The 19,196-nt window shown below is 40.5% G+C and overlaps 1 protein-coding gene across 4 annotated transcripts in view; it reads right to left on the bottom strand.

Annotated features, from left to right (window-relative positions):
* Nucleotides 1–1,811: 1,811 nt before the first annotated feature.
* LOC110976763 (ATP-binding cassette sub-family C member 9-like) overlaps nucleotides 1,812–19,196 on the bottom strand; it is a 30,127-nt gene continuing 12,742 nt past the window's right edge. For all 4 annotated transcript variants that reach the window (XM_087136295.1, XM_087136301.1, XM_087136308.1 and 1 more), the window contains 19 exons: nucleotides 18,687–18,776; nucleotides 17,723–17,888; nucleotides 17,350–17,487; nucleotides 16,926–17,133; nucleotides 15,927–16,147; nucleotides 15,326–15,489; nucleotides 14,952–15,021; nucleotides 14,602–14,759; nucleotides 14,116–14,208; nucleotides 13,315–13,417; nucleotides 12,985–13,098; nucleotides 10,644–10,755; nucleotides 9,811–9,938; nucleotides 8,628–8,706; nucleotides 8,176–8,284; nucleotides 7,652–7,752; nucleotides 7,046–7,179; nucleotides 6,843–6,905; nucleotides 1,812–4,626 (listed from right to left, as the gene is read on the bottom strand). In XM_087136295.1, coding sequence (XP_086992421.1) covers nucleotides 4,477–4,626; nucleotides 6,843–6,905; nucleotides 7,046–7,179; nucleotides 7,652–7,752; nucleotides 8,176–8,284; nucleotides 8,628–8,706; nucleotides 9,811–9,938; nucleotides 10,644–10,755; nucleotides 12,985–13,098; nucleotides 13,315–13,417; nucleotides 14,116–14,208; nucleotides 14,602–14,759; nucleotides 14,952–15,021; nucleotides 15,326–15,489; nucleotides 15,927–16,147; nucleotides 16,926–17,133; nucleotides 17,350–17,487; nucleotides 17,723–17,888; nucleotides 18,687–18,776 — 2,401 coding nt within the window. In that variant the 3' untranslated portion in view covers nucleotides 1,812–4,476. The remainder of the gene's footprint in view (nucleotides 4,627–6,842; nucleotides 6,906–7,045; nucleotides 7,180–7,651; nucleotides 7,753–8,175; nucleotides 8,285–8,627; nucleotides 8,707–9,810; nucleotides 9,939–10,643; nucleotides 10,756–12,984; nucleotides 13,099–13,314; nucleotides 13,418–14,115; nucleotides 14,209–14,601; nucleotides 14,760–14,951; nucleotides 15,022–15,325; nucleotides 15,490–15,926; nucleotides 16,148–16,925; nucleotides 17,134–17,349; nucleotides 17,488–17,722; nucleotides 17,889–18,686; nucleotides 18,777–19,196) is intronic.

Here is a 19,196-nt window from a genome sequence, read left to right as displayed (position 1 = left end):
CATCAGTTGCACAACCCCTAGCTTAAAATTCCACTCACAAATTGGATTTAAACCGTTGATAAAAGGAAAGTCGAATCTTCAGCTGCTACAAAACTTCTTTATAATTATGTTTAATGATCTGAGTGGGTCTGTGGTACAGTCATACCAAGTGTGATGACAATAATCGCTAACTGTGAGAACGTGATTACGCACCTTTTATTACCCGTGTCAACGAATTCATCAATTGAAATCGCACATATACGTACAAAATATGTAGCTCTACGCTTGAAGGGCTAAAAGGAAGGACCCAGCCGGGTGGATGCCAATGTCTCACTACTGGTTATCCAGGTTGGACGATGTATTCATTTACACTACGACTGCACGCGTCCATTGGGCCAACTGCTTGTCGAAAGCATATAAAATGGCCCAAGTAGCCTCAAACCTGGTTTTAAACGCATGAATTCTGCCGCATAGGCCTGTGCCTAAAATGAAAACAAATCGTCTCTTTAAACCGATGTACACACACCACACTTGAAAACGTGCAGTTCAATACCGTTAATGCAAAATGTGCAGTTTAAGGCAGAAATTGTTGCCACCTAAGACTGAATATTTCTGCAAACTCTTGGCCGACAGTACAAGATGCTGGTCAGTGTTGGTATTAAAACTGAGGAAGGGTCTAACACTCTATCTTGCCAATGACTACATGTTAACACCCTAAAAAGTTCACAACAATTTTCAATATCTGAATATGTTTTGCTCGCTTACCGAATATTTGAGTATTATTCTCGGAATTTCAATATTCGAATGCATTCATGACAAGGAAGGGAGTATTTTCTTTTGTTTTAAATGAAGAACGACGGAGATCTTACAACCCAAAAGAATTATTGATTACACAATTGAAAAGGAACAGAAATTTTCAACAGGGCAAGAAGTGTTGTTCCTCTCTTAAATCTTGCTAAATTGTGGCTGGAGATACTCTAGACGTGAGAATCTATTATAGTGATTATAAAGTACAATTGTGTGTTTCCAAGGATGGGGGTTTGAGTAGGTTCGAGTCCCACCCGAGTACGTTTGTGGGTTTTTTTTCACAAGCCTTCGGGGGTAAACACAGAGTATACAGTGTTATAATACACGTCGGGCCGGGCAAAAACCCAAAATTAATTTATAATTGTGTACATTATTGCAGCTGATTTTGTGTACGGTTCAACCATCAACAATCTGCCGGTAGATAAGACCAAATATTTGGATATTCGATCAAATTAAAGGTTGAATATTCGCATCGTGAATTATTCAAATTAACTAGGCGCTAGTTTCCACCGAAAGCTTCGGTCAGGTTATTTTACGTACACGAGAAAAACTGAAGGCCTAAAAGTTTACACTGTCATTTGCCGCAAAATGCACTATGAGGTATCTCGCGGTGGAATTTATATGGATTTTAAAGATTAAAGAAAATCACATTTTACTTTCTTGTAATTCGACACCTGATGACGTCATCATGGTGTGGCAAGTACAACTCGGTATGAGGGCTATGTTTACATTATCAAGTTAATGTATTGTACAATGTTGAAAAAATGGTCCAGATATTTTTTTTAAGAGTAAAAATAGTAAGAGGGGGAAACACTGAGGTGAAATCGAGAGATTTCAAATAGGTGATAAGTTGAGCCTTATCACCTTATGATGGCTGTCTCGAAAGAAAAAAACTCCACCCCCATTCTTTCAAAACCTCAGACGCTAATCAAGTTCAGTTTTTACTTGGCCACATGGTTGGTTCAGTTAGTGAACTATAGATTTATCATCTTTGGTGGGGGAAATGACATCAAATCAAGAGTCAGTTTGTTTGATTCTTGATCACTCATTTATTTGCAAAATTTAACTTTACAGAGATGTCATGGTATTGATTAAATTAAATTGATTCATAAAATTCTGTCTTTCTCTGTGGTGTTTAATTTTTAAATTAAATTTTAAATAGGCCCTACCTCCAGTTTCATGATTTAACTTGCACCTTTTCGGCTCACTTCTTTAGCTGCACAACAGACAATTGTAACATTACATCTGGCTTGATCATTTCACAGCAATGATCCTCCCTTGTACAAAAGCAGACAAGTAACTGGTAATGTTTTATGGTTGTTCATTTTGCTGTTGGTTTTTCGGTAATAAAGTATCCCTCATGTTTCAAGGTTGTGTTACATTTATTTTCGTTTATTCCAAAAATTCAGCTCTTTTCACACCCGGATACAATTTTTTACCCAAAGTTACAGTAGTTTTGCTATTATGACTGCAGTGGCATAACTAGGCCTAAGTGTCCAGGGGGAGGCACCCCAGGGGTGCACAATTTTTTTCAAGGGGGCACCAGGAGCAAATAAGCTGCAGCTGTATAGCTATACATGTATAAATTCAACAGAAATTATTCACACATTTCCAATGGGGGCACCCCCCCATAGTAACACCACTGTATGAATTATAGGATTATCTAATACAAATTTGGCCTAAATCATGAAAGACAGATATTTATAAACCATGAATTGAGCCAAATTACAACTCATGCACAAATGTAAGGTGACTTTATAACTTCTTGTGGGCAATGACTCATCCATGAACAACATAAACTGCTTTAAAATGCACCATGATGTGCAAAAAAGTAATCTTGCATTGATTTTTGCCAGGATCAAATTCTTTACTATTACAAAACTTGTGGAGTTTAGAAATTTCAGTGAATTACAACAGCATATAAAGGTAGAAAATAATGCAGATTTTAAACAGTAAAAGTAAATGCAATAAAACATTAAAAATCTAAGTAAAATAAAATTAATCATACAGATTACCTGTACAAAATAACAGTACTTCTGATAATATGGAGTTCCAAACAACTTTTCACATGCAATGTTTAAAATCCTCATTATGCAAAATATGCTATAATTTTTTTTCAAAGCATGTGATAACATTCTGATTCAAACTAAACGGTATCATGGGATAATGATGGAACCATTAAAAGTGCAACAACCCTTTTGTTGGTGAATACATTACAGTAGTCTCCATTAACAACTTCTGCTATATGGCAACTTTAAATAGTTTATACCTACAGTTGTGCTCAAAAGTATTCATACCCTTTGGAAAATAACTCACTTCTCTAAATTCTTCATTTATAAAAGCTATTATGTTGGTACTTCCACTATATCTTTTGTCGAATTGTTGCAATACACAAACCCACATGTGTGTTGGCTGAACTTCTTTTGCATAATAATAGATACGACCCGGGTTTCTTTTTTGCTCCTGTTCAAAAGTATTCATACCCCAGGTTTACATAGTCCATTGTCTTTTCTTAATAGTCAATAGCGTAGCCTTTGTTCTTGATGACTACCTCAAGACAGTTCCTATAAGTGTCCACAAGCTTTCTGCATGTCTCCTATGATATGTTGGTCCACTCTTCCTTGGCGAAAGCCTACAGCTGGGTCAGGTTGGATGGTCTCCTCAGTATCATTATCAGAAAAGTAATAATACAGTAATAATATTGTGTACTGCTTACATAGTGTTTAAAAGCTTGTACACAGCTTTGATGGCTCAAAGTTTACAGGTCATCGATGAGATTAGCACATGTACATGGGAATATCTTTAACCCTCAAAAAGCCTGGTTATTTTGGCCCATCTTACAGCTGGGGGGGGGGGAAACTGGCTCCCCCAAGACCTATGCTATGCCTTGTTCAATTTTGTTGAAACTTGGCATACATGTAATGAGCTACAATGCCTAAGGTGCTCAGTTGAGGAATCCTTGGTGTCATTACCAGAAAAGTTAATAGTAATAATTGTGTACCGCTTACGTATTGTTCAACAGCTTGTCCATTTTCCATGTGCTTAGCTTTGATGGCTCAGAGTTTATAGGCCATCAGTGCACTTAGTACATATTCTCTGCGGGGAAATATCTTTAACCCTCCAAAACACCTGGTTATTTTAACCCCTCTCATAGCTGGGGGGGGGGGGATTCTGGCACCCCCCCCCCAAGAACCCGGCTGTACCCTGCTCACTTTTGTTAAAACTCTTGAAAACTCTTAAAGGTTCAGCTTCCAGAAAATGTGCACTATGGCAATATTAGAAAAAATGTCCAGGGGGATGGATCCTTCCCACCCCCGGCTCTTTTAGGGTTAAAGGAATAATTATGAATTAGTTTTGAAGATTCCTTTTCTCTTATGCCAGTGTTCAATGCCTGGCCATTATTTGATCAAGTCACATGATCATACCATGTACAGGTAATCAGATCATGCCCACATTGCGACTGTTACAAAGACAAAATCATGTAACAGTATGAGAGCAGTGCAATAAGAAAGGATGTCAAAAACAATTTTACTTTGTCAAAAAGCTGGCACAATGCTTAGGCCATGACTAGGAGGAGGTCTTTTTAAAGCATTACGACCTTGTGACCAGAATCAACTCCGTGCAGGTTATACCATTGCCTTCAAATCACGACTAGCGAGCCCTGTGGCCATGTCTCATCACCTGATTGAATCACCTGACCCTACTGCTGCTGGCCTGGACGAGGGCAGCAAACTCTCCACCAGGCATGGCCAGAAGCTGCTGCGGGGGTCCCGTCTCTACAATTTCTCCATTGCTCATGACCAAAATGGTGTCACAATTCATGATGGTCTCAACTCGGTGCTAAGACACAAGACAAAAAATCAGAACTACAGGTTTGTGAAAGGATAGCGAAATATTTCAAAAATATTTGTAAGCACGTGCATTTAGCCTTTTTACTGTAAATACTGTTTTGCATGCTGCAGTGCAAACAGTTTCAACAAAATCTCTTCACTGTTTACAATTAGTTCAAAGATAAAGATTAAATCTATTTGTATTCAATTGTTTCTAGTAATTACACAGCATTCCTCAAAAGTGCCCAAGCACTCTAGCTTGGAGGCACGAAGAAACCAAGAGAGAGAAGACAAAGAAGTTTTCCGCATTACCAGAGCGAAGAAAACCCCAGAATGATATTCCACAGAAAACCCAGAGCTTTAGGGAGGGACAGAAAACTCAGTTGACACGTAAGCCTTCTTGAAATTGGACCTCGGGTCACAGAAATGGAAGGTAAAAAAAGTATCATTGTGCCTACCTGACTCCTTCAATACATGCTTTTGAATACAATGTACAAGCTTTAGGCATATCTCATCCAATGATACACAGTAGAATATCTACACATAGAGGAAGGACACAGAAGGAGTTTAAACTGCCCAGGCTGTAACATCTGGCCAAGTACCGCTTTCTGGCATACCCGGTATGTCCATAGCCAGAGTGCAGTGAGCGCGTGCTATGCACCATCTGTTTCACGATGAAACCCCTTTGTGCCCTATGATCTGCACCGCAATTTTTCACTGGTAATCTGCATCCTTAAAACTTTGTGTACTGAGGTCTAGGAAACTGAATATTCATGCATTTGTTGGTGCTTGGTATGATATCATAACATCAGATTTAGTGCTTGCGCAGTTGTTTGCAATAGGCCGAGTGCCCTAAATGCACATGTGCAGTCATTGTCCTTAATGAACGACTTCTTCAGGAGTTATTTTGGGAATAAATAGCCCTGTGGTTTACAATCTTTTGTGCTTTGTTTGAATAATTTTTATTATGGCATTTGCACAAAAGTCTATTTTACGAGATTTCAAGATCACTCCCCGTGATGGATTAGTGCATTTTGTTCCTTTTGAACTCAATTTTTCAGTAGTAGTCAACATTTTGTTGGCCAGTCTTAGCCAAATTTGTGCCAAGTCTTTGAAAACTGATGTATTGAAGGGAGGAGAATAAAATTACAAACTTTGCATGGATTATGTATTTCCTGGTCAAAGCAATAATTTGAATTTAATTGCAAGCAAAACACTTCAAGTATTGCAAGGATATTGCTGGTCCTGCTTGTCTGCCTAATCTGCAGGCAGTAATCGAGCATTTTTGGAATGTTTACTATTATTCGTCTGACTCGGCGGCAACGATCATTGAACACTTTGAAGTGCCCGAGTTCCGACTCCTTCAGTGTCCTCCTTCTATGATCCACACAAGACTTACATTGACAAAACTTTTAAGTTCTGTATTAATCAATTAATTCACAAGATTGACTCGGGTTTGTTCTGAAGGTTTGACCGACATAATGGTGGTACTTTCTCTGCCTTGCATCTGTTTGCTTGAGATTGAACTCCTATGGGGGAATGTGCAGGTTTTTCAGTCATAAGTAGATTGGGGAGTCAGGTTGGCATTTCACCCCTGCAGCCCAGGTTCGATTCCCGGCTCAATCCACATGTCAATTGGTTTCCAGTCCCTCATGATTCCTTGGGTTTTATCCAGAATACTCTCCTGGGATTTCCCGCCTCTAAAACTGTAAACTGCTTCTCGTTGTCTCCTCTCTTTAGATGTGGACAGATGTGGGTATTCAGCGCTACCTTAGGTGCCTTTGTATGCCTTCAACCTACGTAAATCTGAGGGCGTCCATGGAAAGTACTACTGTGCACTGACTGGAGTTTATCCTTATTAAAAGATAACATAAATTACAAGAATTTTCCTACACAAAAATCATCCAGGGCTCTTTACCAACTGGTAGACTAAATATTATTTTAACCCCCCCCCGCCCATGATTTTACCAGCCTGTAGGCTTAGGCAACATAAGGAATCTTTGGTTTCAATACTGTGATCAGGAATAAGTCATCCACAAGAGACATAAAGCTCGATGATAAAAATGGAATATGAAGATTAATCTTTTCTCATGATTGACACAATTCGCACCTAAAGGTTTCCTAGCAAGCCTTATTACATTCTCCAAGACTTTTCATATCATTCCTCCAGTGTTTGACAAACACATCAGAGAAAATGCATTTCCTGTAAAACAATATGGAACTTACAGCAACAGTCAGAACTGTTCGATCCTTGAAAGCTTCAGCCACAACCTCCTGCAAAGTCTTGTCCTGAAAACATGTTCAAGATTTTCATCAGCTTTAACTTCCAAAAGATTTAAATATGACGTACGCACAATGTCATACCCATCAAATGACCTTAATGAACAACAGTGTTTTACTGATGGCTATGGAAGTTTATTTCCACTCACCATCTCCACGTCGACGGAAGCCGTGGCTTCATCCATGATGAGGATGCGAGATTTGCGGAGGAAAGCCCGGGCGAGACAAAACAACTGCCGCTGTCCAACACTGAAATTCTCACCACCCTCTGAAACCTGGAAATCTGCCATCAAATGGGAACAGACCTGCAAAGACTTCTCGACGTGAACTTTTGAGGGTAACTATCTGGTGGTTACTTAATGAGTAAGTGCCGTTATGTATTGATTATCATTGAAATAAACTTCCTCATTCACAGACATCTGTGTGACTGCAGAGGGTGACAACCCTCTACATGGTGCTTCTAGGGACACTTTGAATGCTCCACTGATCGCAGTACCTATTCCTGGTAACATATCTTGTTCAGACTGGAAACAGCCCAGAAATACCAGTTTTCCTGCTGTTGATTGTTTACCTACATTACGAAGGCACGCTAACCTCGAAAAAAGCTGCCATCCTATGTGAACACAAGGGAAATACTGCTTGTTCCCAAGGGAAATCAGCCATATTTAAAACAACACATTTGGAAAGGTATCTTCAGATTTTGAGACACTGTATCCCTTCACAGTTCTCCTACCGCCCCATTAAACTCCGCTCACCAAGTCCACCCAAGTCGGACACCAGTCCCTTGACCTGAGCTATCTGCAGGGCCTCCCATAATTCACTGTCAGCCATCCTGCCAGTGGGATCCAAATTTTTCCTAAATCAAAAGTTGAAAAAATGATTAGCAAAATAATCTCAAACCGTTTATATGATATATTTATTTGTTCATATCCTTAATACCAATGTGACATGGCCTTTGAAATCAGACAGAACTGGGCATGGAGGAGGTTTTTGATGTAGATTCTCAAGAAGTAAGCTCTCTCAATAATTTGGTTTGCTTTAATTAATCAGAAAAAGGCCCCTGGAGGTTTTCGTTTCCATTACATACACATTTTCGCGTTTCCCTTCATACTGAGCCTCATTCACAAAGGTTCCAATTTCATGCATTTGAGATTTTTAAGACACCCTCCACTTAAGGAATCTTCCACCAATGTATTCTCAAACCAAACAATTTTGTACTTTTCTATTCCGAGAGACACTTTTTATCAGACACCAGCCATGGCTGGATGGACTCTTGTACCTGATTGTTCCAGTAAAAAGAACCGGGTCCTGTGGAATAATCGACAAGCGTTGGCGCAAGACACTCAGAGATACACGGGACACATCCATTCCATCAATAACGAGTGACCCTGGAGAGGACAATTCAAGCAATTCAGTTAATTATATGCCTGCTGACCTTGGAGTGAACGTAGGTGTCTCTACACATATTCGTCTACTATTAAGTACCTTATTTAATGTTAATAGTTTCAATAGCTGGGAAAGATTTTTGTACCACTTTGTGGATTATTCTTTTGACTTTGTACTGACGGCCAGCCACAGCTGACCAAACACTGGCTGGCAGAAAGTAAGGCTGTGGTGCTGCGTTAAAAAGCTCCATACTGCAGTTTCTTTGATCTTTTTTTTTTTACTTCTGAGGCTTTGCAGTGGTCACACTTCCTAGAAATTATACCAACAAGAGCTGTTACTTTTTACCTTCATGTGTGTCAATCAGCTGAAGCAGAGCTAGGGTCAGTGAGGACTTGCCGCTCCCAGTCCTGCCACAGATGCCGATCTGAACCAAAAAATGCCCAAAACGTTTCTAACTTGACGAGACTCGGAAAGCCACACTTGGTGGGCTAGCGTTGTTCATAAAATGCATAAATCTCAGTTCAGAATGCATATTTGTGTTTAGTTTGAGCTCTTTAAATAGCAGACACCATCTACGTCCAAGTATTCAGAGCACTGGGTGATGGTATAGGTTTGCTTAACGTTTTATGTGCATGCGTAAGTACATGCATTTCATGTGTGAAATACATCAATTGAAAGGTTACAGGCAACTCTGGGCAAAGGCTACAAGAATGAAAAGGGAGAAGTAAGCAATCTCCGAATAAGAGAGAATCACCTGACATTTGATTATAGTGAAGTAAATCATAAGAAGGGGAATGGTTACATTCAGGCAAGGAGTTTCAATCACATTGTAGAGGACCCACGTAAGATATAGGGCCCCCTTCCCTTTTTGTTGTGGCCCAAGGTTCTACAGGCACACCCTTACTTTTTTTGTGTCCTCGCGGCTGTTTATTTGGTGCCACATATTAACCACTGATTTATGTGTAAGCTTTCTCTAAACAGGAAACAACCACAGACTTTCAAGTAAAGGATGATGCAACTTCCTGTCAGGCACTGGAAGGTTGGTGTGGGAGCCTTTGTTCTGGGGCCATTCTATCTCCAGACTTTGAGGAGGGCAGAATGTTGACCCTACACCAAGCTCAACCACAGTCTGATTGCTGTCATTCTTTACACGTATGTTCCATCTAATTTTCCTGTTACTCATACTTGCTGAATTGAAAGGTACATGTACAGGAATCTCAGTTCTGATTGATTAGTTTTGATTGAGAATTGACTTCTCTCTGTACTAGTGTTTTAAACTTGAAGGAAAGTTGAAGTCTCTTTGTTCTTGACTGAGCACATGGTCAGGCGACGCTGGAAGGAATCTGTGAGGGTGCCGGTCAACTCGGTCCATAACCATGCAACTCTCCAATGGCCAAACAGCCTCATTTTAGCCTCCTAGCCTGCCAGTTCATAAACAGAATCCTAGGTAACACAATGAGGGGGGGGGATGTCCCATAACACCCCCCCCCATAAAAAGAGGAAAATTAGCTACTTTTAACTGGATTACCTTTTGGCCCGGTTCAATATGGAGATCAATTTGGTTGAGAACTGGCTGCAAGGTGATGTCGTAACGAGCTGACACGTGGTTGAATTGTATCCCTCCACTAGCTGGCCAATTATCAGCTGGAACTATTCCTGAGAAGATAAAGACAGAGCAACAGAACTGACTGGGAGCTTAATTCATAAGGGAACGCAAAATATGCCGCGGCACCAAAAATAGAGGAGTTGTATTTAAATGCAGCCTGGAATTGGGTTCATTACAGTAACATTCAACTATCAACTATTTTACACAGGAAGAAAAACAAATCGCTTGGTTCAATCAGAAGAGATAAGATGAGCAATAAAAAGACTTATTTTCCCTGGAGCTTTATATAAACTGCGCTGGGTAGGAGCATTGGAAGTAATAGTGACAACCATTTCCTCACTTAAATGGAAAAATTTTTCTGTGTTCATTAACTATAACACTGAAGTTCCTTATTGCCAAGGGTATTGACAGACCATTTCTTTTTTGCCTTTTGTTGAGCTGAATGGCCATGTTCATGAACACAGCAGTATCGCAAGCCTGAGCAGCAGTTTTCGTATGAGGGATGCTTTGGGAGTGATTCCTGATCAAGTATTACGTACTTGATGACCATCAGCTGATAAGCCAAAACACAAGAATGCAATCATGCGACAATAGCCTTGGACATGAGCCTTCAGTGTCAAGGAGTTTTGATAAACAGCGACTATCTGCTGCCCAGGGTCGAAGTACAAATGAAAGGGCCAATTGACCCGATTGGTCACAGTACACTCAACTAGTTTTGCCTTTGCCTCAAGCAATGAAGGAAACACAAAACTCACCATGATATTTCTCAGTTGGAAGACACGTGTAATGCTCAATTCTCTCGACGGCATTCATTCGAATCTCCAGCTCTCCATAGAATCTTGCAATGTAGCTTAACAAAGCAGAACCCTGCAGGACAAACCAAGTGTTCAATTCCAGTTTCTTCACTGAATGCATCTGTTTTCAGTGAATCAAGTGATAAATGCCTCTTATAAGGTTGCAAAAGATTTGTCCTCAAAACAGTTCCAATTTGTCAGACTTTAACTAAATACCAGTTCGGTGATTTCAGTTTGACCTGAATTTCACTGTATACATCTTTCCCATCCTACACATATGACCCCGCTCTGAGATCTATTGTACATCTAGGGCGCATATATCTATGCTTTGATCTTCCGCCTCAGAAAATAAGACTCTTATGGTCACTCACAGACCAAAGGGGAGCACGGGCATGCACATGTGACCAATTTCTGTTAGTTCATGTGTTTCTAACACACCTCTATCTAAAAAGAAACTTTTCAGGGTTTTTATAACTGAAATGTTTTAAGTCAACCATGCAACTAACAAGTAATTCAACACGTAACTAAAGTGAATGGAACCCCATTTTTAGTTTCCCTGGTTTTAGTTTTGAGTTGCTGTTTGCTATTCTTGCCCTATGAGGGCGCTGTGGCTTGTCAAAATGTTTGTGTATTAGCACCTGATTGGGCACTAGTCTCTGGAACTGTCTTGGTGCACATCCATTTCATGTTGGTGCAAAGAACTAGCCTATATTCGTGAACCACATGCTACCAAGTAACAAGAACAAGGAACCAACAAAAGGTGTTTTACAATAACAAAAGTATTCCTCTTTCCTGACATATGATAACACTGCATGCATGATGCATGCCAGAAGCCAGTATGTGAGAACTGTGAAGATAATGGCACTATCCTAACTCATTGACTGCGGCGACTTTTAGAAATGAAAACTATATTAGTGGTACTGTTAATTTCAAGGTGAGTCTTTACTTGCTATATTGTTGGAATAATCAATGTGGCACAGGAATATTTGAAAGCAAAGATTCATGGAATAGTTATGATGTAAGTAACAGTGTTGTAGTTGAGTTCTTTTTTACTGAGAACGGAGTACTGCTGAGTACCTAGATCACCAAGTGCGATTCAAGTACAAGAGAATGCAAGTACAAACTAGATCTTTGAGTACGAGTACTTATGTTCCAGAGTATGAGACAAGTACGAGAACTTGTATTGCTATTAACTTATACAAAACTTACCCATAACTTATTTGACGTACGCCAGCATATTCAACAAATTTTTCATACGTCGGTATATGCTGGCTACATCGTCAAGGTTTAACTGGGCCCTGACCTGACAAATCCAAGGCCAATGTTTCTCTAGCAGGCCCAACATACGGGTCTTGTATAAATTCTCTCCAAATGATTGGAATTCTGAGGTCATGGAACAAGTCTAGGAACACACTAGTGGTATATCCTTCCTCCGATCACCCAAGTTAATCAAATGACCATTTTCAGGAACACCTTGGCTTTTCAGGTGGTTGGGTCAATATGGATAATTGGCTTCTTAAGGCAAGCATTACTTTAGCTGCACACGGCTCTGTTAAGAAATAGATCTAAGTCTTTACTCCACTGGAAATATGCAGAGAAGCAAGCACAGATAATAGATTTAGCCATAGCTCTGGAAGCCCATTTGAACGTGACTTTTGTCTGCAGAGGAAGATGTTTTTTCCACAATCATTTAAAAGTATCAAAAAGAGCAGTGAGACCGTGGTATTAAGTCAATTTCAATAAGTTTTACTGAGTACTGCTATTCGAGTAGGAGTAGCCTGATGATTGAGTATATTTTCAATGTGTCGAGTTTAAGCATTTTGCTGCGTGAGCACAAGTATCATCAATTTGAGTATGGGTACTTTGACATTCGAGTACAAGTACTCTAAGGATGGTACTTGAGTAGTACCTGAGTACGAGTACCGAGTATAAGTACTTCAACACTAGTGTCAGAGGTTAAGGTTCTCTGTGAGTTCAGCTCTCATTCTTCCCATGTCTTTAGCTTTCTTGAAAAAAACAAATGGTGGGCTTGGATAAATTTCCCAGGCCAATTATTATAGTCGTTAATGTATGCATGCAGCTTGCTTGAAATCACGACAGATGAGTGCTCTTTTAAAGTTCTTCTTGGAAGAGCTCATGATATTAGTTTCGAGCACATCACTACATTTTCGGAAGTACCTGCAGAAATTTTTAAGATGTCTTAAGGAGAACTGAACTCAAAACTTGGAGTGCCACAGAAATCAAGTTACTGTTAGCATGTAGAAGAAAAGGTTGTCTTAACAGCTAACGGAAATCCTCTTACCCTTGAAGCGATCGCAATGGCCAGACCGACTAGACTAGTTGAGAGGTTCCCAAAGGACAATGCCAGTAAAGCTGCCAAACCAGCTGCGGGGACCATGAATGCTGCCAAAATATCCTACCAATAAAAGAACAAGTGGACATACTCATTTTGAATTTGTGCAAAGAGTAAAATCTGAGAAACTGAGAAAACTATCTTAATTTAGGTAAATTATACTGTTGAAATTCTGCAAAGACAAAAGTCTGTAATAAACTGATGCCCCCAAAATTGGGTGTCCCTCACATACATGGAAAATAAACGAATCTAGTTAAAGAGAAACACAAATTTCCTTACCAGCCTGATGTTGAGCCACAGGTTACTAGTCTGTAGGTACAGGTATGCAGTGCAATTCTCATTGACCTTGGAGAGAAAACTACCTAGAAAGTGTTTTTGATAGCTTTGAAAGAAAAAAAAAACACACACACAATGATCGTGTGCTTCAGATTGGTCCATCCATTATAAATTGACAATTCCGTGACAAACTATATTAAGAAACACGTCCTCCCATACATTTCTCAGAGCTAATTATGAAACTTTTGTAGGTAAACTAATCCTAAATGCGTAGTATTATCAATGTCAAACTGAACTAAGACAGCTTACTGAATTAGCCTTCTGCAAGCTACATTAGAATAAAATCTGGTACACCAAGTTCCTTAAATTCACATGAACATAACAATTTGAATTCTCCATACTAAAGACACTGCTACTATACCTCTTGATTTGGGCAAGTTTTTGCTTAGTTACTTGAGGCACACCCTCCATCAATACACTGTTTTCAATGGATAAGAAGGGCACAAAGAGACCAGTCCATTCCAGAGATGGTGGTTGCTATGCAAAAGCTTGCCCCAAATGACGCGGTATAGCAACGGTGTCTTTAGCTTGGGGTATTCAAATTGTTATGTTTATGTGTAATAAGACAACACAGTGTACCAGATTTTATTCAAATTTAACTCGCAAAAGACTTATTTAGGTATGAAAAAAATTTTTCCTCCTAAAACTAAAGAATCACAGGTCTACAAGCAGATCTGTGTTACTCTCCCGAGGTATACCAATAAGTTTGCAATGAGAAGCCCTGTTAAAGTGGCCTATACTTACCCATAGGCCCTAATTGTTGGAAGACCGTCCAACGTCTGGGTGAAATATGCTAGTATTGGGGATCTTGATATGCTGTCCAATCGTTTGATCTCTCTAATAAACAAACAAATACACCTATGCATATGTAAACTTAAAGCAAATAAATCATTATTGTGAAAATTCTCCCCAAATGGCGATAAAAACCTTTCCTATTCATTGTCTCAGGAAGTGCAAAGTAAATACGTCAAGATGGTTATTCTGTCTTAGCGAGAGCCAGTTGGACAATCGGTCAGGGACATACATACTTTGTTGCCTGACGAGATGGTCACAGGAATGAGTCATTGGCCTGGCAAGCACAGGTAGGAATGAGTACAGCACTGAGCGCTGGCTAGGCAGAGTTCAAAATCAATCTGACGGCTACACTTATCAACTAAAGTGACCAAGATTAAGCCTGAAGCAAGTGATCACACAAGGATGAAGTAGGAACCAAGAGTGTGGATTCTTCACCTTGAGGAAGCCAGAAAGAAACGGACCAAGAGGAAGTTGACAACGGCTAAAGGCACAGCGGCTATCAGATATGCTGGCGCAACAATGGAATCCAAGATCAAAATGAACAGTCCTTCAACTATGTTGAACAAAACTGCGTCCAAATTTTGAAACAGGTACTGTGGATGAGAAAAGTAAATGGTCACAAGAAATGCCTTACTCCAACAAATAATGATCAAAGATCTTTGGCGCTGGATCAATATTAGGAGATGAGGTCATGGCAGTGAAATTGCAAAAGAATGTCTAGTGTTTCAGAGAGCAGGTCTACTACAAAGACAATGAGACGGTTCTGGTGTGTTAGATATACATACTTGGTCTATGCTGTTTGTATCACTTGAAAAACGGTTGAGGATTCGTCCAGTTGGAGTGGTATCAAAAAACCTGCAAATGTAGGAACAAAGCACATTACAGAAACACACGTGAACAGAAACAAATATTGTCAAACATGTAGAAGTTTCAAAATGTGCAATCAACAGAAGAGCTCCAAGAGTAAATACTTCGAATTAATCCTTGAACAGTGACATTTTCTGGAATTGTCAGCTATATTTGTTTTTAAAATCAAGATCACAGCCAAAATTAATATCTGTTGCAGACCCTGAAGAGTCTATACATGGTTTCCTGCCAATTCCTGCATATTTGAATTTTCATTGTAACATTTTTGGGGGATCCAGTTCGACATTTTTACCTCAACGGAAGGTGTGTGACATTGTTCAGAAGGTTTTTGAAGAGGTTTCGGGTCCCATAGTATGCTGCAACAGTGCGAGCAACATCAGAAATTGTGTAAACTGTCACACAGGCACCAGACAAGGCCGCATAACTCATGATGTAATAATCTGTCTCAGCACTGGCCTGAACACAAACAAATAAAGGGCAAGCTGTAAATTCCTGGCTTTGTACCATGGATTCCCAAAATGGCCACACTACATTTCTTACAAATGCCACATCACTGCAAAACCACATATTATTTTGCTACCCCAAACCCAATGTAAAATACTAGACTGTTTCATAAGTGGCGGCAAATATAAATGGGTGGCACGATGCAACAAAATGAAACATAACTTTGACAATACACAAGTAACGTCAAGTTGTTTAAAGATATGGCTCTGAGTTTGTGACACAACTCAAGAACATCGCATGCTGCATTATAACCAATGCACATACCTGGGGTTGCAATCAAAAGCACAGGAGAAAATATCAACAGTTTTACAGTTATTCTCAAGCATCATGTTGCAATGCAACGACACGGTTACTTATAAACCTTTCAAAGAGCAGACACTTCGGCTTACATTGGCATTCGTCACACCAGCCTCGCTCCATTCAGCCAACTTGAATGCTCTCCCCACTACGCAACTGTTGAAGACAAAGAGGCCCACAATCCAAGCCAGCAGGGGCCAGCCAGTCACTCGGATCAGGTACAGGTAGACCCTGTATGACACGCTGCCGTACTTACGCTCTTCTTCCTTGACCAGTCGGCCAGACAGGGCCATCTTCTCATGGCTACTTGTATCTGAAACATCAGGTTTGTTGATTGAGACATGAGTGCTTAAGGGGTTTCATTTCAGGTTCCAGAGCGCAACTCACAAGTGATAACTGACCTGACTTGAAGCAACCTTTCACTGGCAATGAAGAGGCATCATCTGGGTGGCCGGCACACATGTACAGACAACAGATGTCAATGATTCCAACATGAATTGGTCGTGCGTGCTCACCACATCCCATCCGTTTACCTAAGCCTGTACACAGGCACGTGGTGAGTTCCCACCCAACAACCAGCTTTGCTGTGTAAAAGCATGCCATCTCTCATATCCACATGGAGCAGATTATATGATTTCAGAGGGCCTGAGTATCTGATTAAGGTCTATTGGCCATGCGTAAGGATAGTAGAGGGCACTGTTGTGTAGTCAGTTCAACATGACCATGAACCAGTTCATGCACGACCAGCTGCATGGTGCACAATAAAGTTCCACTCACCCTCTTTAGGATGGCCTCTGATGATGTCACTATAACTTTCAGTGACTCCTTTCATTTTATTCCAACTGAAGAGAGAATTAAGGATCACCTGTCCCCTTTCATAATTTCTTTGTTCAGCATTCTTCATGTTCATTATTAACATCCACAAAAAGTCTAGCCTTTCATGTAAACCATGAACAGCTGACACAATCAATTTTAACTTGAATATGCAACAAACCCTTAGCATTTATAGTGTCATATACCACAGGACAGTGACAGGACGAGGCTTGAGTAGGAAAACAAGGCGGGAAAAAATGTACTGGTCAGTAACTTACTCTGTTTCTTGTCATTTGTGGTGCTATTGGACTGATCCACCGCTAACGGTTCATCCTCAGGTGACCACACCAGGGCATCTGCTTGGTCCGGCCTGTCGGAAGTCTGCTGGAGTAACTGTGGCCATGATCGGCTACCATGATACTCTTCTGCACCAATCTCATCTGGAGTCCCTTGTAGTTCAACTCTACCATTCATCATGACAATAACCTGCAGTAGGGGATTAAGTAACAAATAAACGTGTGAATTCATACATTTTAGGTTTTGTGTTTTACTTTACTCTGTGTACTGAAGTTAGTGCTGGTTGCAACACCCAATGAAAATGACACAGAATAGATCAACAAGCATGAGGAAGTCATGCTGTTTGGCGTGAAATAATATTTTCTGGCACTGAACTGGAACACACGATTGCGTTTGTCTTCTTACATGGTCAGCTAGCTCCGTCAAAAAGAGGTGGTTGGTCACCAAGATGGCTGTTCTTTCTTCATTTGATAGCAATCCCACAATGCCCTGTTGCACAACATGGCGACATACGTGAGCATCCAGAGCAGACAGTGGGTCATCCTGTTGGAAAGAAACATCAGGACACCTTTGCTTTGACCAAAATCAGAACTGGCTAACCACCAAGCCCATCTGACACTGCAGGCTTGGTGGTTAGCCAGTTTCTACAGGCAAACGTGCAGATTCTTGCAACCTATATTTGAGGTTTGCCCAATGAGCCCTGCCCTACACAGACTCACACGCATGCTTCGTTCCCGAAAAACCTTGCCTTTGTTATTGAAACAAATTGGCTCATCACCATAATGACGGTGGTTTTGTCCGAATACAATGCCCTCGCCAGGCTGATCCTCTGTTTCTGCCCGCCGCTGATGTTGATTCCCTTTTCGCCAATCTCGGTCTGGTCGCCAGCTGGAAATTGCTCCAGATCCGTCTGCAGAGCACAGGCCTTAATGACCTCTTGGTATCTGACAGGCAACAGAAGGCAGAAACTGACATCATTCAGCTAACACTTCACCCCATGGGACCAGGATTGTATGCCTCTAGATGAAATAAGTGACTGAGCATGTGGTGCTGGACAATGTGTGTTCACTGCAACCTTAACCCCTTCGCGCCGGGGGACGGTAAGAGCCGCCGTAAAAATTGAGATCCTCAGCCCACTTTTCAGCTATTATTCTCGGCCCACGCTTGAGTGAACACGGTGAAAGAAGGCAGACCCTGGCTCTTGTATATATGGTGATTGGCCTTTGTGTGTAGCCCAGAAATGAAACGACTGAATTTACATCATAATCACCAGCTTCACAACAGTCCCCACTTTGAAAAGATCCAACCGGAATGTGGAAGCGTGAGTAGAGCCGCATGCCACTGAACAATGAGCCTTTTCACTGTGTAAATCAAAGCGTGCAGAGCACGCAGGGCCACAAACCGAGAATTTGTGGTTTGGCAGTTGGCCTTCGTGGCCAAGCGAGGCTGAAATTCTTGGAGTCGGCTTTCGGAAAAAAATTCGTCAAAGGGTTAACAGGCCTCTGTATTAATGATGTCACACTTTGTTGACATGGTGCTTTCCTATGATGTCATTGGGGGTCTATGTTCTACTGAGCACCATAGGAAAGCACAAACTTTAAAAATTTGACAATTACTAAGGCCAGGCACTTTTTGCTTTCCCAACTCAAAGTTGCCCAAATGAGCAACCTCTTGAATGAACAGAAATTTGATTTTGTTGGCATTGTTGGGATGAGACGATGGCAAGTAAATGTTCAGCCTACCTTGCATCATCCATGTCACAACCTAAGGTGATATTGTCTCTGACAGAAGCATTGATAATCCATGGCTTCTGCGCTGTGTAAGCTACATCACTGAAGAGAATTTAAAAAAAAAAAAAGAAGAAAATTGAGAGACTGACAGGGGTTGCATCGCTACTGGGTCTCCAGCAAACATTGCAAGATAAATATAAACCAAAATTTCCCCTGGCAGGGCAATGAATGATCCAATGGGAGCTTGTCTCGTAGCTAAATCTATCACAAACCATCTCAAGGCATTCACAAGTCATCAACTCCAAAGTTAATGATAAATAATAGTAATAATGATATTAATAGATTCTTGTACAGCACCCAATCAAAGGATGATGCTCAAGGCACTTAACAGAAATATAATTAAAAACTAATTCAAAATTTAAAGACATCTAATATTATTGAATATAATACACATATGAACTTAAAAGCATATTCAAATAAACTGTGACAAAGGCAATCCTTTTTTAATTTTATGTTGCCACC

The sequence above is a fragment of the Acanthaster planci genome, linkage group LG01, assembly GCF_054643075.1.
Source record: "Acanthaster planci isolate LZ-2023a linkage group LG01, COTS_SCS, whole genome shotgun sequence".
Lineage (NCBI taxonomy): Eukaryota > Metazoa > Echinodermata > Asteroidea > Valvatida > Acanthasteridae > Acanthaster > Acanthaster planci.
This window is presented reverse-complemented; position numbering and strand designations above follow the sequence as displayed.